Source organism: Apium graveolens, chromosome 7, assembly GCF_009905375.1.
Source record: "Apium graveolens cultivar Ventura chromosome 7, ASM990537v1, whole genome shotgun sequence".
Lineage (NCBI taxonomy): Eukaryota > Viridiplantae > Streptophyta > Magnoliopsida > Apiales > Apiaceae > Apium > Apium graveolens.
Genome location: NC_133653.1, coordinates 33841138 through 33854183, shown reverse-complemented (window position 1 = coordinate 33854183; position 13046 = coordinate 33841138). Strand labels below are relative to the sequence as shown.

The window sequence follows — 13046 nt, the reverse complement described above, 5'->3', positions numbered from 1 at the left end:
TGGGTGAAAGGAATCCCATACACGTCGCGACATAGAGACTTGGTGAATTGGTGTAATCCGAGGCGCATTCCCCGGAGGTGTTCTAAAAGAATGCCGACCCATCCCCCCTCCGGTCTGTGATACACCCTCTCGTGAATCTCGGGCCATCTCCATTCGTAATAATCCTCAAGGTTAAAGGCAAGCCTAAGGGCACTATCCACCTCGGCATCTGTGTACTTATCCTGGATTTCTTTATGAACCGCCCCACACTTGTACCTAGTTCCCGGGGCGGTAAAAAACTTCCTATTCATGTCGTCCTCGTTATAGGGTTCCCTCCCGTCTAACCCTTCCGGGCCCTCATACGCCTCGGACAAATCTCTGTAATAAAAGCCCAAGGGCTTAGGGTTTATTCGGCATTGGACAAAGTATTCATCTAAATCCTCCCAAGACCCGTCCAGATTGGACAAGGTACCCCCGGGGCCTAAAACTAAAGTCTGAGCTAGAACTTGCGGAGGTTGTTCAACTCGGGGAGGCATTTCTGCTGAGCTACTACTGGAAGAGAAATGTGAAGGGTTGGATGACAACAGCTCACCTAGACCACTAGGTCGTTCGGGATACCGGGTTCTAAGTGTAGCAGTATGTTTAAAATGGCTACCTAATATATACTATATATATTTACATATAAGTGCACCTCGGAGTCAATGCCAAACCCGAACCCAATAACAAAAACAAAACAAAAACAAGAGAATTTTAAAAACAATTCGTGTACAAATCTAAACCCAAAAACAAGATCTACGACACATACACACATATATAACCCAGAACACATATCAAGAACACACCCCGGGCTCTTCAACTTTTTACACTACTAAAAACCCACTTTTTCGCATGATTAACTAGCAAAATCAATGTCATTTACACAAATCAAACACAAAATCACTGCAAAAGCCATACAAAACCAGCACAACTACACAAATTCAAGGTCAAAAGAACAAGGCAGTTACGAAAACAACGAAGAATGGCGAAACAAGAACTCGCACAAAATGGTAGCATGCATGGCACAACATAGAACAAAAAGCGAAAGAAAGCTAGAAGGATGGAGATACTTACAAATTAGCAGGAGAAAAAATGAAGGCTTCAACAAGAAATGCTCCGAAAATCTCTGGAAAATCTCTCTTTGCTCTCTGTTTGCAAGTGTTCGCGTAAAAGAAAAAAGAAAGAAAGAAGGGAGGTATTTATCAGAGGAAGAAGGACAAGAGAAAGATGAACGGTTTTGTGGGGTAAAAAATTAACCCCCCACCCCACGTGGCACCCCCCAATTCGCTCCCAGTAATTAACTGCACAGCAGTTATTACCACGCCTGTCAAGGTAATCATGAAACGGCATGACTTTTCAGGAGAAAAAGGGGGAAATTAAAAAATTGTACACTCAAAAGATACGAATAAAAGGTGTGTATCTTTGGCCCCGGCTGGAATCCTAACAGTCGTCTGACGCTCCGGATTTGCAGCGTCAGCTTTTCAGAGTCCGGTCAAATCAAATGTCAGGATTGTCCTTATCCACCAAACCTTGCCCAAAATTCAAATTTCAAATCAAATGACTAGCCAAGTCAACCCCGGAGTCTCATTCCCATTTGACCCCGGAGTTAGGGGCAACAAATCAAAAAACCCCCAAATTTTCTTTTTTTTAAAGTATTTCAAGGAATCCCACCTTGAACTTAAATCAATTGACTAGCCAAGTCAACCCCGGAGTCTCATTCCCATTTGACCCCGAGGTTAGGGGGCAACAAATCAAAAAACCCCCCAAATTTTTCCAAAGGCATTGCGGCACAATGATAACTATTCTACTCCCCCATCCGGGCATACCCGCATAAGGGAGTGGGGGCAAATGATAGCCTATATTAGTACAGGCCCAATAACAGAAGCCCGGAGCCCAGTAAGAAAGGCCCAGGAAACACTCAGCTTTAATCCTGGAGAGCCCAGAACGCGTGGCAACATCACCACCGTCCAGGTACCCCGGATCCAGAACGTTCCTACGGTCCGGATTCCATAGTACACTAGTCCATCCTGAGCGTCCACACGTCCTACAGTCCAAAAGACACACCTACGGTCCAGATCGAAAGGTACAAACCCATAAACTCTAGTAGAAGGCCTATAAAAGGCAGAACAAAAGAAAGGTTAGAGGTTACACACTCTTCTCATATATACACATATTCACACACCATAAAATACTTGCATAATTCCCGTTTTGCCCCTTTCTCCTTCAAAACCCTCTCTCATCCTCACGCCGGAGGTGCCGCGGGGACGCCACCCCACTCTGGTTCTGTTTTGTAGGTTCCCACCCTACAGCTACACCGCGCGCCGCCGTCATTTCTGCCAAAGTGGAGCTTGAGACCGGGTCCATAAAAGAGAAGACCCCAGGGTGAATTTGGAGTTATCAACTCTCTCATCCGAAAATATTCCCATAACTCTCGTCCAATCATATCTCTTTTTTCCATTCTAATGATATTGAATTGTATGAACTTAAAAGTTACCAAGGGGATACGGTGTATAAATAAATGTGAAGCAAGCTATTTATAAAAAAAAGATAAAGCATTTTCAAATATTATTTTATAATATTATTTATTATTAAAACTCAACAAATAATTTAATTAGAAACTTCTTTATCAAATAAGTCAACATATATTGAATATGTAAAAAAAGGAGAAATTCAATATTAGACAATAATTTAATTAATATGTATAATCCGTTGATGAAGTGGGTTCCATAAAATCATTTTATAATTGTTTTTATAATTTTTATAAATTTTTATAAACATGATTCAGTTCACATAAAGGCTCTGCAACAGTGTATGTTAATTGCAACTAGTTGTCACAACCATAAGTATATATGACATTTTTATTAAACCACGGGTGTTATGAGATGTAAAAAAAGATCCAATACATTAAGAGGTTAGTATTTAACAATATTTTTATAAATTATTTTTTAACATAGCATCACTCAAAGAAAAGAGTACATAAACTTTATTGTTAAGGTTTGAGAAATCCAGGCAAATAATATGGATCCGGGAATAAGGTAAGGCATATTGGGAAGGTGATGGTATGTTTCCTAAATATAGACACGACCACTATTGCAGATGTCACCCTCGGCTCTATCTTTATAACTTTATTTAATCATTCCAATCTTGTAAGTTTACTTTTGGATTAGTATGTACTTGTAAAATATATATCTTGTGTTTTTTGGTTGCTAACAATTTTCAATGTTCAATTTAAACAATAGTAGTAAACATATGATAGTTTAAAATTTTTAAATAATTTCACTCCCTTTTATTAACTCTGGCCATCTTTCTAATTTATTGCTTAATTATTATTAAATTGATAGAAGGGAGTAATTATTAGTCGAATTATATAATACATATAGTCAGTGATCTTTAAATTTAATACAACATGTACTAAGTTTAATCGGTCAAATAGATAAGGACTGGTTTTTAATTTATATATTTTTAAGTTTAGATATGAAATATATTTAAGATGATTTTTTGTACATAATTAGCTTAGTCTTAGCTTAACAAAGCTTGCACAAGATTCATTACCACGAAGTAATTACTAAGAATCTAAATGAGATTGTTTTAACAAATATAATTATATTTTATGTCTATCTCAAATTACTCTTATTATAATCCATTAATTTTAAATTACCTTATTAAGTTGCAAAATAGAGAATTACAAGACCACGGCTACTTTCTCCGTGGATTCTCTTTACTCTCTTTTTAAGTAGCGAGTATTATTATATTATTATTCCATTTTGTTCCCTATATATACCATCTCTATCTTTCAATATCATTCATTCTCTCCGTACAGCTCTAAAGATTTCACCACATATATTCTGTTTTCATATAAATACAAAATCTATATGGAAGAAATGGCTATATCTTCACAGAATTACAATCTGTCAAGTACTCGAATCCGACCATATGTCCGATCAAAGAATCCCAGGTTAAGGTGGAGCGATGATCTTCACAAATCTTTTGTTCTTGCAGTTGAACGCTTAGGTGGAGAAGACAGTAAGCTCCTCCCTCTCTCTCTCCCATAATTTTTTGTTAAGCATGGTTCTTGTCTCTTTAATTTTAACCAAGCATAATAATTTTGTTTATGTTCATTAAATAGTAGCATGTTCTATGATTTTGCTATGAATTAATTGTATGTTTTTCATGTGATAGTATTTTGTTGATCTTTTTAACCCTTTCAATCATATATTCTGGAAATAGGAGCTACACCAAAGATGATATTACAGCTGATGGATGTAAAAGGAGTTACCATTTCTCACGTGAAAAGTCATCTTCAGGTTCATCCAAATCTCTAAGATATAAACATACGTTACAACTTAAAACAGTGATTTAATATTTTTTGTAATCTTATATTAATTATTGGACGTGTATGGATATGAACAGATGTATAGAAGCATGAAGCACGAACAAATGATTCATGGTATGTGTTCTTAAACATACATCCAAAATATACGGTTCCATGACCTCATTCTCCGCATTTACTGACATATATCCACTGCATCTACAGCTCTTTCTGCATACATTTTTGTGTTCAAGTGGTTGTATGTATAGACAAAAAACGTTTAATACTTGCATTTATAGGTGAAAACTGTAAACCATAATTCTTTGTTTCATTTATATGCTTAGATACTTTCTGATTGTTAATATTCTCCCTAATTTGAGAATAATTTAAAAATAATTAGTATGCTTTTGTCACTTATATGCACAATATTAGGTGACGTTTATACTATATTGAGGTGGGAGTAATTACTTAAAAAGATTCAAGAAAATTTATTAACTTTAACGCTAAATCTTTGATCCTAAGCTCCAAGAAACTCCATAATTACACATAATAAAATAATATTTAAATATAACTTTCAAATATCCTAATTAACAAACATTATATAAAGAAAATATTTCTCATAATAGTCCACTTTGTAAATATGCAAGTGTTCACAAAGAAAATATCAAATATTAAGAAAATATAGCTTTCAAAATATCCTAATTAACAAACATTTTATAAAGAAAATAATACTAGTAATAGTCCACTTTTGCACTTACTACTAGTATAATAAAACTCCTATTATTTAAGTTGTAAGTGTCATCAATATCTTATAATCTTTTTGTTAATTATAAGAAATTATTTGAGATTAAAAAAAAGGATAAATATTGTTGCAAGGTACTGGAGATGAGAAAAGAATTTGTTGGTTGAGGCTTGAATTTCAACTTTCAACTGCATGTGCATGATTTGTTGGACACTTCTAGTTACGGATAATAGAATATTAGGTCAGCCGCCGAAAAGATTGTATACGTGTCTACTTGTGGTTCTGCATGTCTTACACCTGTCCTCTTCCTCTCTTCTCCTCTTTTTCTTCTCCTTTGCCCTGTATGACGCCCCTCCCGCCTCCTCTAATTTGTCCTCCTCTACGGTAACTTCAAAAATTAAATTATCTGCTAAAGAAAATCTATTAATTTGTAAAAAACTCTTACATGTACTGTATTGACATAAGTTGTTCGCTTCTATTGTATACCTTACTTTGCTTAGTAATATATGTAAACAAATTTTGGGAAATGCAGAGGCCGAAGTGGCAGCAAAGAAGAAGAATGATAGGATGCAAGGCCCTGAAGGAGCAAAGTACTTTACTGGCTCTAATTACAACAATGGTTTTGATAGAAAGGTCACCCATTCAATGGCTGAAAATTTTCTTACACCACCTGCATGGTAATTTTTTAATAAAAAAAGTTATATTTTTCTTTAATCCTTTTTATATAATGACTGTTTATCATATAGTACCGTCGGTTTCTCAGTATTGCATTAATTCTACATGTGTTTGATTGCAGGATAAATATGTATGAGCCTGCCTGGAATGAATGCTGCGCAAGTGCACCGCCGTTTCACTTCAATGGCGCCGAAAGTGTTCATGTATGTTCTTTTTTAAAACATACAATTCGGGTATCCGTTAGGACAAATCCACCGATCATGGTACTTCTTGTGTTAAATGATGTTTCTGTTTTTCAGGATTATAGCAGTAGTGGAAGAGAAAAAATGCTGCTAGATAGAGTAGCTGGTGATGGGGGTTGCTCAGCCTCGTCTTCGAATTCGAGAGGTTCGGAAATGTCGGTGACAACAAGAGATGCAGATGATATATCTCTTGAGCTCACCCTTGGCTAGAGATAAGCACAAATTAGATGTTAGATCGGTTATGTTTGCATTACTATAACTTCTAGTAAGAGTATGAGTAAGGGCGGTTGTTGTTCCTTGATGTAAAAGCTTAGTTATAGTCGTCTATGAAACAAAACAAAAGCAGAACTTGCAATGTCCTTATTCTGTAATGCCTCCTTATCCATGGAATAAAACTGCCATAAAAACGTTGTACATAATTGTTTGGTGTTCGTGATATCGCGACGTTGATGCTTATTACATATGCCTGCTCAGATAAAATTAAAAACATTGCCGATGTGTATCGGGTTATGTATAATTAAAGGATTACATAACTTCAACCTTGCGGACTTGTAGTATCCAATTAGACATAAACTCTTTCAACTTCGGTGCTCAAACTCTGTAGCCATATATAAACAGAGACTTATTCAAGAAGACTACTAACCAAAATTAAAAGTATGCCTTGGACCAAAAATCTGTTCTAATGATGCCTGTAAATGCATTTATCTGCACATAGTGGGGGAACTCACAACTAAATAGGCGTTGTTTCATGATGCATAGTAGCCATATATAAAAAAGCACTGCTTATCGAAGACGACTCTTAACCAAAATTAAAACTGTATCAAGGAACAAAAACTCTGTTCTAGTGATGCCCGTAAATGCATTTATCTACCCATCGGGTGGGAAACTCGCAACTGAAAAGGGTTTGTTTCCTGATGCATAAATATTAGGGTACAATATATAAATAATAGGAGAACTAATAAAAAATGTGTAATATTATAGAGAAAAAGAGAAATACTTATAACTTAAATTTGCTCCTTTCGAGTTTTCATTTTTTGAAACCGGTTAATTACAATTTCATTTGTTATTCTAGAAAGGGCTTCCTTTTTTATAGCTAAAATAAGACAATCAGTTAAAAAAGTATCACCAATTCAATTGTGCAAATCTGACTTCACAAGTTTCATGGAATAAAAACATCACTCAACTGACGCGGTTGCAACTAGCAAAACCAATGATAGCTTCACTAGTCGATACACCAAAAAATAGCAATGATTTTTTTCGTTTCAACCAATACTCTAGCAAGATCACTAATAATATTCAAGTTCACAAATCTTCCATCTGTTTTCACATTATCAATATAAATCATCAATTCATGCTCAAGAGAAATCCTGTCAGCAGGACTAAAATCATTTGGATAAAACTCTCTTAACTTAATCAACTACAATGGATCAAAATCACAAATGAATCACGTGGATTCAAAGAAGCCATACAAATGTGAGTTTACCTCATTAAAATAGTCATTAAACTCTGCAATTTGCATATCCACAACAACATTGAAACAATCAAAAGAATAATACTGTTCATTGGTGATTCCAGTTTTTCTCCGCCGATTTTTTGGAGTACCATAAGCCTCGGTCATATCTAACTTTTCAATGACATACGTGTCACAAAAAGAAAATACCTTCTTCATAAGAGAATCTCACCCATCAACACTAAAATTTTGTAATTGTCGCTTTGTTGACTCCACTGATGAGATAGTATTCAATATATCTTGATATTTTCTTTCCAATGCATGTGATAATAAACTGTGAGCCCCAAAATATACAACATCAAGTGCAAATAGAATTCAAACTCAAATGATGTGAAATATATTTGAAGACTACTTGCTTGACGTTGTTGCACATCTTTTTCTCCCTCTTTTTCAACATATTTAAGCACCTCAATTACATTTAGATACAAATCAACCAAACATAGAAGTGTTTTATAATGTGAACTCCAGCATGTATCTCCGGCTCTTGTAAGATAAAGTTCTTGATTCAGCCCGCTTCGTGTTTCAAATTCACCACGACCCGTCTCCTTTAACAACCTCTCTCTTTGACTATCTCGAAGCATATCAGTCTTTTTGCAAGAACCACCAACCACATTCATCAAGACCACTATCATATAAAAAAAGTCACCAACAGCAAAATATTTTTTGCAACCGCCAAAACAACCAACTGTAGCTGGTGAGCAAAATAATGTACATAATATGCCGAGCTGTTTTCTTTCATGATTAATGTTTTCAACCCATTAAAATGGCCACACATGTTACTAGCACCATAATAACCCTGCCCTCTCACCTGTCTTAAGCTCAAACCAAACTCAATAAATAAAATATCAATAGTAGATTTAAGAGTTAAAGAATATATCTTTTTCACATGAACAAGACCCACAAATCTCTCCTTCACAATTCCAGACGTGTCATCAACGTATTGTAAAACCACGACCATTTGTTCCTTTTTAGAAATATCGCTAGACTCGTCAACTAACATAGCAAACACATCATCACCAATTTCTTTCATAATAGATTTGAGAATCTCTTGTGTAAAACAATGATAAATATCTTTTCGAATTTTTAAAGACACCATTTGATTGTTCCCGGGTGCATTTTTTTAAGGTAACCTTACGAACCCTCTCATTTTGGTCCTGAGTATATTTTATCATTTCCAAAAAATTTCCTTTATGTAGTGACTTTTCTGACTCATCATGACCACGAAAAGGTAATGCACTATTTAGCAAAAATCTGAAAGCATCAATGGAAGCATTCAAATGAATTTGATGTTCAATCTTGACAATATCACTTTGCTTATGAAAAGCAACGACAATGGATTATTTTTGTGTTAGAAGATCATCACATTTTTGAAGTGCTCTGTTATGAAAACTATCAACTTCCTCGATATGCCTTCCAACTCTGTCTGTTTTATTCCAACCACAAAATCCATCCACTACAAATGCAATACTCCCGCCTTGTCTTCCAAAGTGATCTCTAAATAAGTAACAACACAAATAATAAATTTTATCGGCTTTTACACTATACTCCAACCAATTCTTATATTTTTCATTTTCATACCACTCAGGATTAAAACGCCTATCTTTATTTCCAATTTTTGTTTTTGAAAATTCATGTGCAAGTGGTTGACAAGGTCCTTTAATCAAATATGCTCTCCTTATTTTATCTCTTTGATCCAGATGATATTCTATAATTCTTTTTCTATTAGAGGGATCCCACGGAGGTCTTTCAAGCCAATTTTTATAGGTAATACAAGACAATTACTTGGATCAACAATATTAACATTTGCTCTTAAGGATTCTTCATCCTGATTATTAGTATCATCTAAGGTTTCAGGCAACTTTCTTTTAAAATATCTCTCCATAATATCTGTCATTTGTCAAATAATTGAATAAACATACTAAAGAATTTCACACACAAAAACTAGACACACATAATATTCACTTAAATTTAAAAATAATGAAAAATAATAATCAAATTTCACACGGATACATACACTATATATATAAGAAGAGACTATAATTATTGAAATAGAACTAACCGAAGATTAGAAGATGGAAATAATCACCCGAATTAATCAGCAGCTTCTTGCTTCTTGCTCGATTTAGGACAAGGTAGGGTTTTTCTATTCTCCCCTTTTCACTTTTCACCCTATGTGATTTTTCGGATTAGCCGATTGAATTTTACACACGTGTTGCAATACTGCTGCTTATTGGCTTTATTCACAATTTATTTTTGGACTGGACTCTGATTTCTGGGCTTGTTGGACCTAACTGGGCTTTTAAAATTTCAATACATGAGTAGTCTTACTGGGGCCATATTAATTTTTTGAATGGGGGCACGCATGTATGTGTTTAAAGTATATAAGTAGTGGGCCACATTTGACTAGGGGCTCATCCCCTCGGTGTGTATACTGTAAGTCTGCCACTGATTACAGCAGCTCCAACTATAAATGCCAAGAAGGGTGTCAACAACTTAACGCCACGTGGTATGACACTCTTATTAACACTTTATTTGAGTTGTTGACATGTCAATAGGGTGCCAAAAGTTAATTTTTCACAAATTAGGGTGACAACTTCATTTGTAAACACATCATGAATAAAAAAATATTTCTCTAATATTCGTAAAGGATGCCAATCATCGGAGTAGTTCTAGTGAATGAAATGCCAAAAGAAGTGAAGTGTAATATATAGAATACAAAATATATTAAACCTAATGAGATGCCCAAGGGAGTTGCTCTTAATTTGTAAATCTCGGCGCAACTGGGAGTGACTGATGCTTTGGCTTTTGGTGCAATTGATATGGAATGGAAGAAAGCATTTGTTAACTATTTGATTATTTTCGACAACCGGAGAAAATGACTCCAAATATGGTTCTGGCGTCGGAACTGGATCCCTATGACCTTGTACATAAAGCATTCACTAGTTAGTATCCGTTGCTATTTGTGCCTAGAGTGAAGAGTCTCTTAAATTGATTACCCCATATAAACTCTCTTTCTCTAATCTACCAATTTTCATTCAAACATCCCCGTGATACCACCTTTATTTTTTACTATTTAACCAACCAACCAACCAAACTCAATAAATACCACATAAAACAGGGTCTCGAGAGGGTATAATATATGCAACCTTAGCGTCATTAAAAAGAATGAAGAAGTTGTTTTCAGCAAAGACCTCAACTTGTGTGTGCACGTATATGTGTGTTAGAGGTTAAAAGACTTAAGAATATATCAAGATGGAGAAAACGTCTCTTATATTTTCCACACTTTACATCTAATACATATATCTTCTTATATAGCCAATGTGATTGGCATTAGATTACAACAAATAACAAAACTATATTTATCTAACAATTCAAATGATGTACTTATCTTATATAAGATAAGGTAGTTATCAAACCATATCACGTTTGGTTAAGATCCCCCCTCAAACTAACGGAGAGGAATCACAGTCAGTTTGCCCCGTAAAAATTCAAAATGACTGGTACCTAATGGCTTAGTAAATATGTCAGTTAGCTAGTCATACATGGATATATACCGAATATGCAAATCTTTACGAGCAACTTTTTCGCGAACAAAATGAAAATCCACCTCAATATATTTCGTGCGAGCATGAAAAACTGGATTTTCAACAAGATACGTTGCTCCAATATTATTACACCATAATAGCGGGGCATTGCAAATAAAGACATTTAACTCTCCTCAAAGAGTTTGAAGCCAAGATAATTCATCTGTTGTGTCTTCCAAGGACTTGTACTCGGCTTCTGTGGAGGAGCGAGCTATAGTTCGCTGCTTGCGGGAGCACCAGGAAATTAAATTACTCCCTAGAAAGATGGCATGCCCTCCAGTAGATCGTCGATCAGTGGTAGAGCCTACCCAGTCTGAATCAGTGAATGCTTGTAATTGAAAAGGATTGGCAGACTTCATAATTGACAAGCTAAAGTGAGCAGTACACTTTAAGTATCGAAGAATACGTTTGAGAGCTATCCAATCACTGTTTGTTGGTGAATGCATGGATTGACAAATGCGATTGACAGAAAATGAAATATCAGGCCGCATCAGAGTAGCATATTGTAGACCATCAACTAATTGACGAAACAAAGTCGGATTATCAAAACATTTTTTTGCATCAGAAGAAACACTGTAATAACCCCAATTTTTGGAAATTTTTGAAACTCTGATGAATAGTAACTTTTGCTGACTATGCTGATTAAGAAAAATTATCAGACCACGATATATAGGAGTACTGTTATGGAAATTCTAAGATCATATTAGTATTCCATAAGGTAAATGAGTGTATATAAAGGTCGTACAAGGGATTATGACATCATCAAACCACAAGGGATTGACACATGGCAAGAAAGTGATGTATGATGGATGATGTCATCAAGGGAGAAGATATTTATTCAAGGAAATCAAAGAAGCTTTTTCATTTTTTCCATTTCATCATTTTGCTATCGGCCAAAATGATACCAGCAACTTCAAACTGCCATATCTCCTTCAATACTCACTCAAATATTGTGTTCTATAGCTCGTTGGAAATGTATTGATATGGCCTACAACTCTTGTTCACAAGTCTCGTCCAAATAATCATGGTAAGAGCTTCATTTTTACAGTTCTTTAAATCGTACTTTTAGAAACTTCAAAATCTAACTTTGTGTTTTCTTGATTGTTTGTGAGATCCAAGCTTGTACAAGGATTGATCAAGGTTTTAAGGCTCCCTAGCAACTTTTCACTCATAAATCATGGTATAAAAACTTCTTTACCTTTAGTACTAAGCTTGATTGTTTGAGTTTTTAGATGAATTGGTAAATGTATAGTTAGATCCACGCTTAGTATTGATTTTTGTGAAGTTGTGTTGATTTTGAATGGTGAATTTAAAGTGATTGAATGAGTTGGTAAAACCTTGGAGTGTGGACTGATTTTTCAGTGATTTAAGTTGTATTTGTTGTGTTATTAATTGTTGGAGGATGGGAGTGAATTGATGAGGTTTTAGAGTGATAATTATTTTGAGAATCGCGTAAATATAGCCGTCGTATTGCCCGATTTACCTTAGACTGTTTTTGTGCTTAGCTTTAGGACCCGTGAACTCACTGTAAGATTTTCACCTTTTCCATGATTAGATAGTTCATATTACGAGCTTCGTTTTGATATGTCATTCGCCTAAATCCGAGTTACGAGCGATGAGAAACGACCGTTTTAAGTAACGGCATTTCGCGAGCGAATCATTACCCCTCGCTTTACTTTGAAACCTTATTTAAGGCCCTTAAAAGACTAATTGAAATACGAGAGAATTATGTCAAGTGAATCAGGCAGTTAGTAAAGTTCTCGTGAAAGAGTCGCTTTAAAATTTATAACGGTTAATTTATTAAAATTAGTGGAGCCAAGGGTACGCGAGCGATTAACGCAAATTGTTAAGCGTATAAGCGACCGTTAGGGTATGAGTGAGTTTTGACTAGTTTCTTAAGCGACCGTGGTCTAATTCCAGATTATGTTGTTGTTCATAGGTTACCAGACCCACTCTAAGCTTAAGTCTA

At 35.2% G+C, this 13046-nt stretch overlaps 1 protein-coding gene across 1 annotated transcript; it reads left to right on the top strand.

Annotated features, from left to right (window-relative positions):
- The first annotated feature begins 3772 nt into the window (after positions 1–3772).
- Positions 3773–6402, top strand: LOC141672602 (uncharacterized). The gene is made up of 6 exons (XM_074479242.1): positions 3773–4038; positions 4243–4319; positions 4426–4462; positions 5599–5743; positions 5863–5944; positions 6041–6402. Exons 1-6 carry the CDS (start codon positions 3888–3890, stop codon positions 6191–6193), a joined length of 645 nt encoding a protein of 214 aa, XP_074335343.1. The 5' UTR covers positions 3773–3887; the 3' UTR covers positions 6194–6402.
- The last annotated feature ends 6644 nt before the right edge of the window (positions 6403–13046 follow it).

Excerpts from the sequence above, each read along its gene's own strand:
- LOC141672602 (XM_074479242.1), top strand. The coding sequence starts at position 3,888 with ATGGAAGAAATGGCTATATCTTCACAGAATTACAATCTGTCAAGTACT. Across the intron at positions 4,039-4,242 it reads ACGCTTAGGTGGAGAAGACA|GAGCTACACCAAAGATGATA; the intron begins GTAAGCTCCTCC and ends TTCTGGAAATAG. Across the intron at positions 5,945-6,040 it reads ATGGCGCCGAAAGTGTTCAT|GATTATAGCAGTAGTGGAAG; the intron begins GTATGTTCTTTT and ends TCTGTTTTTCAG.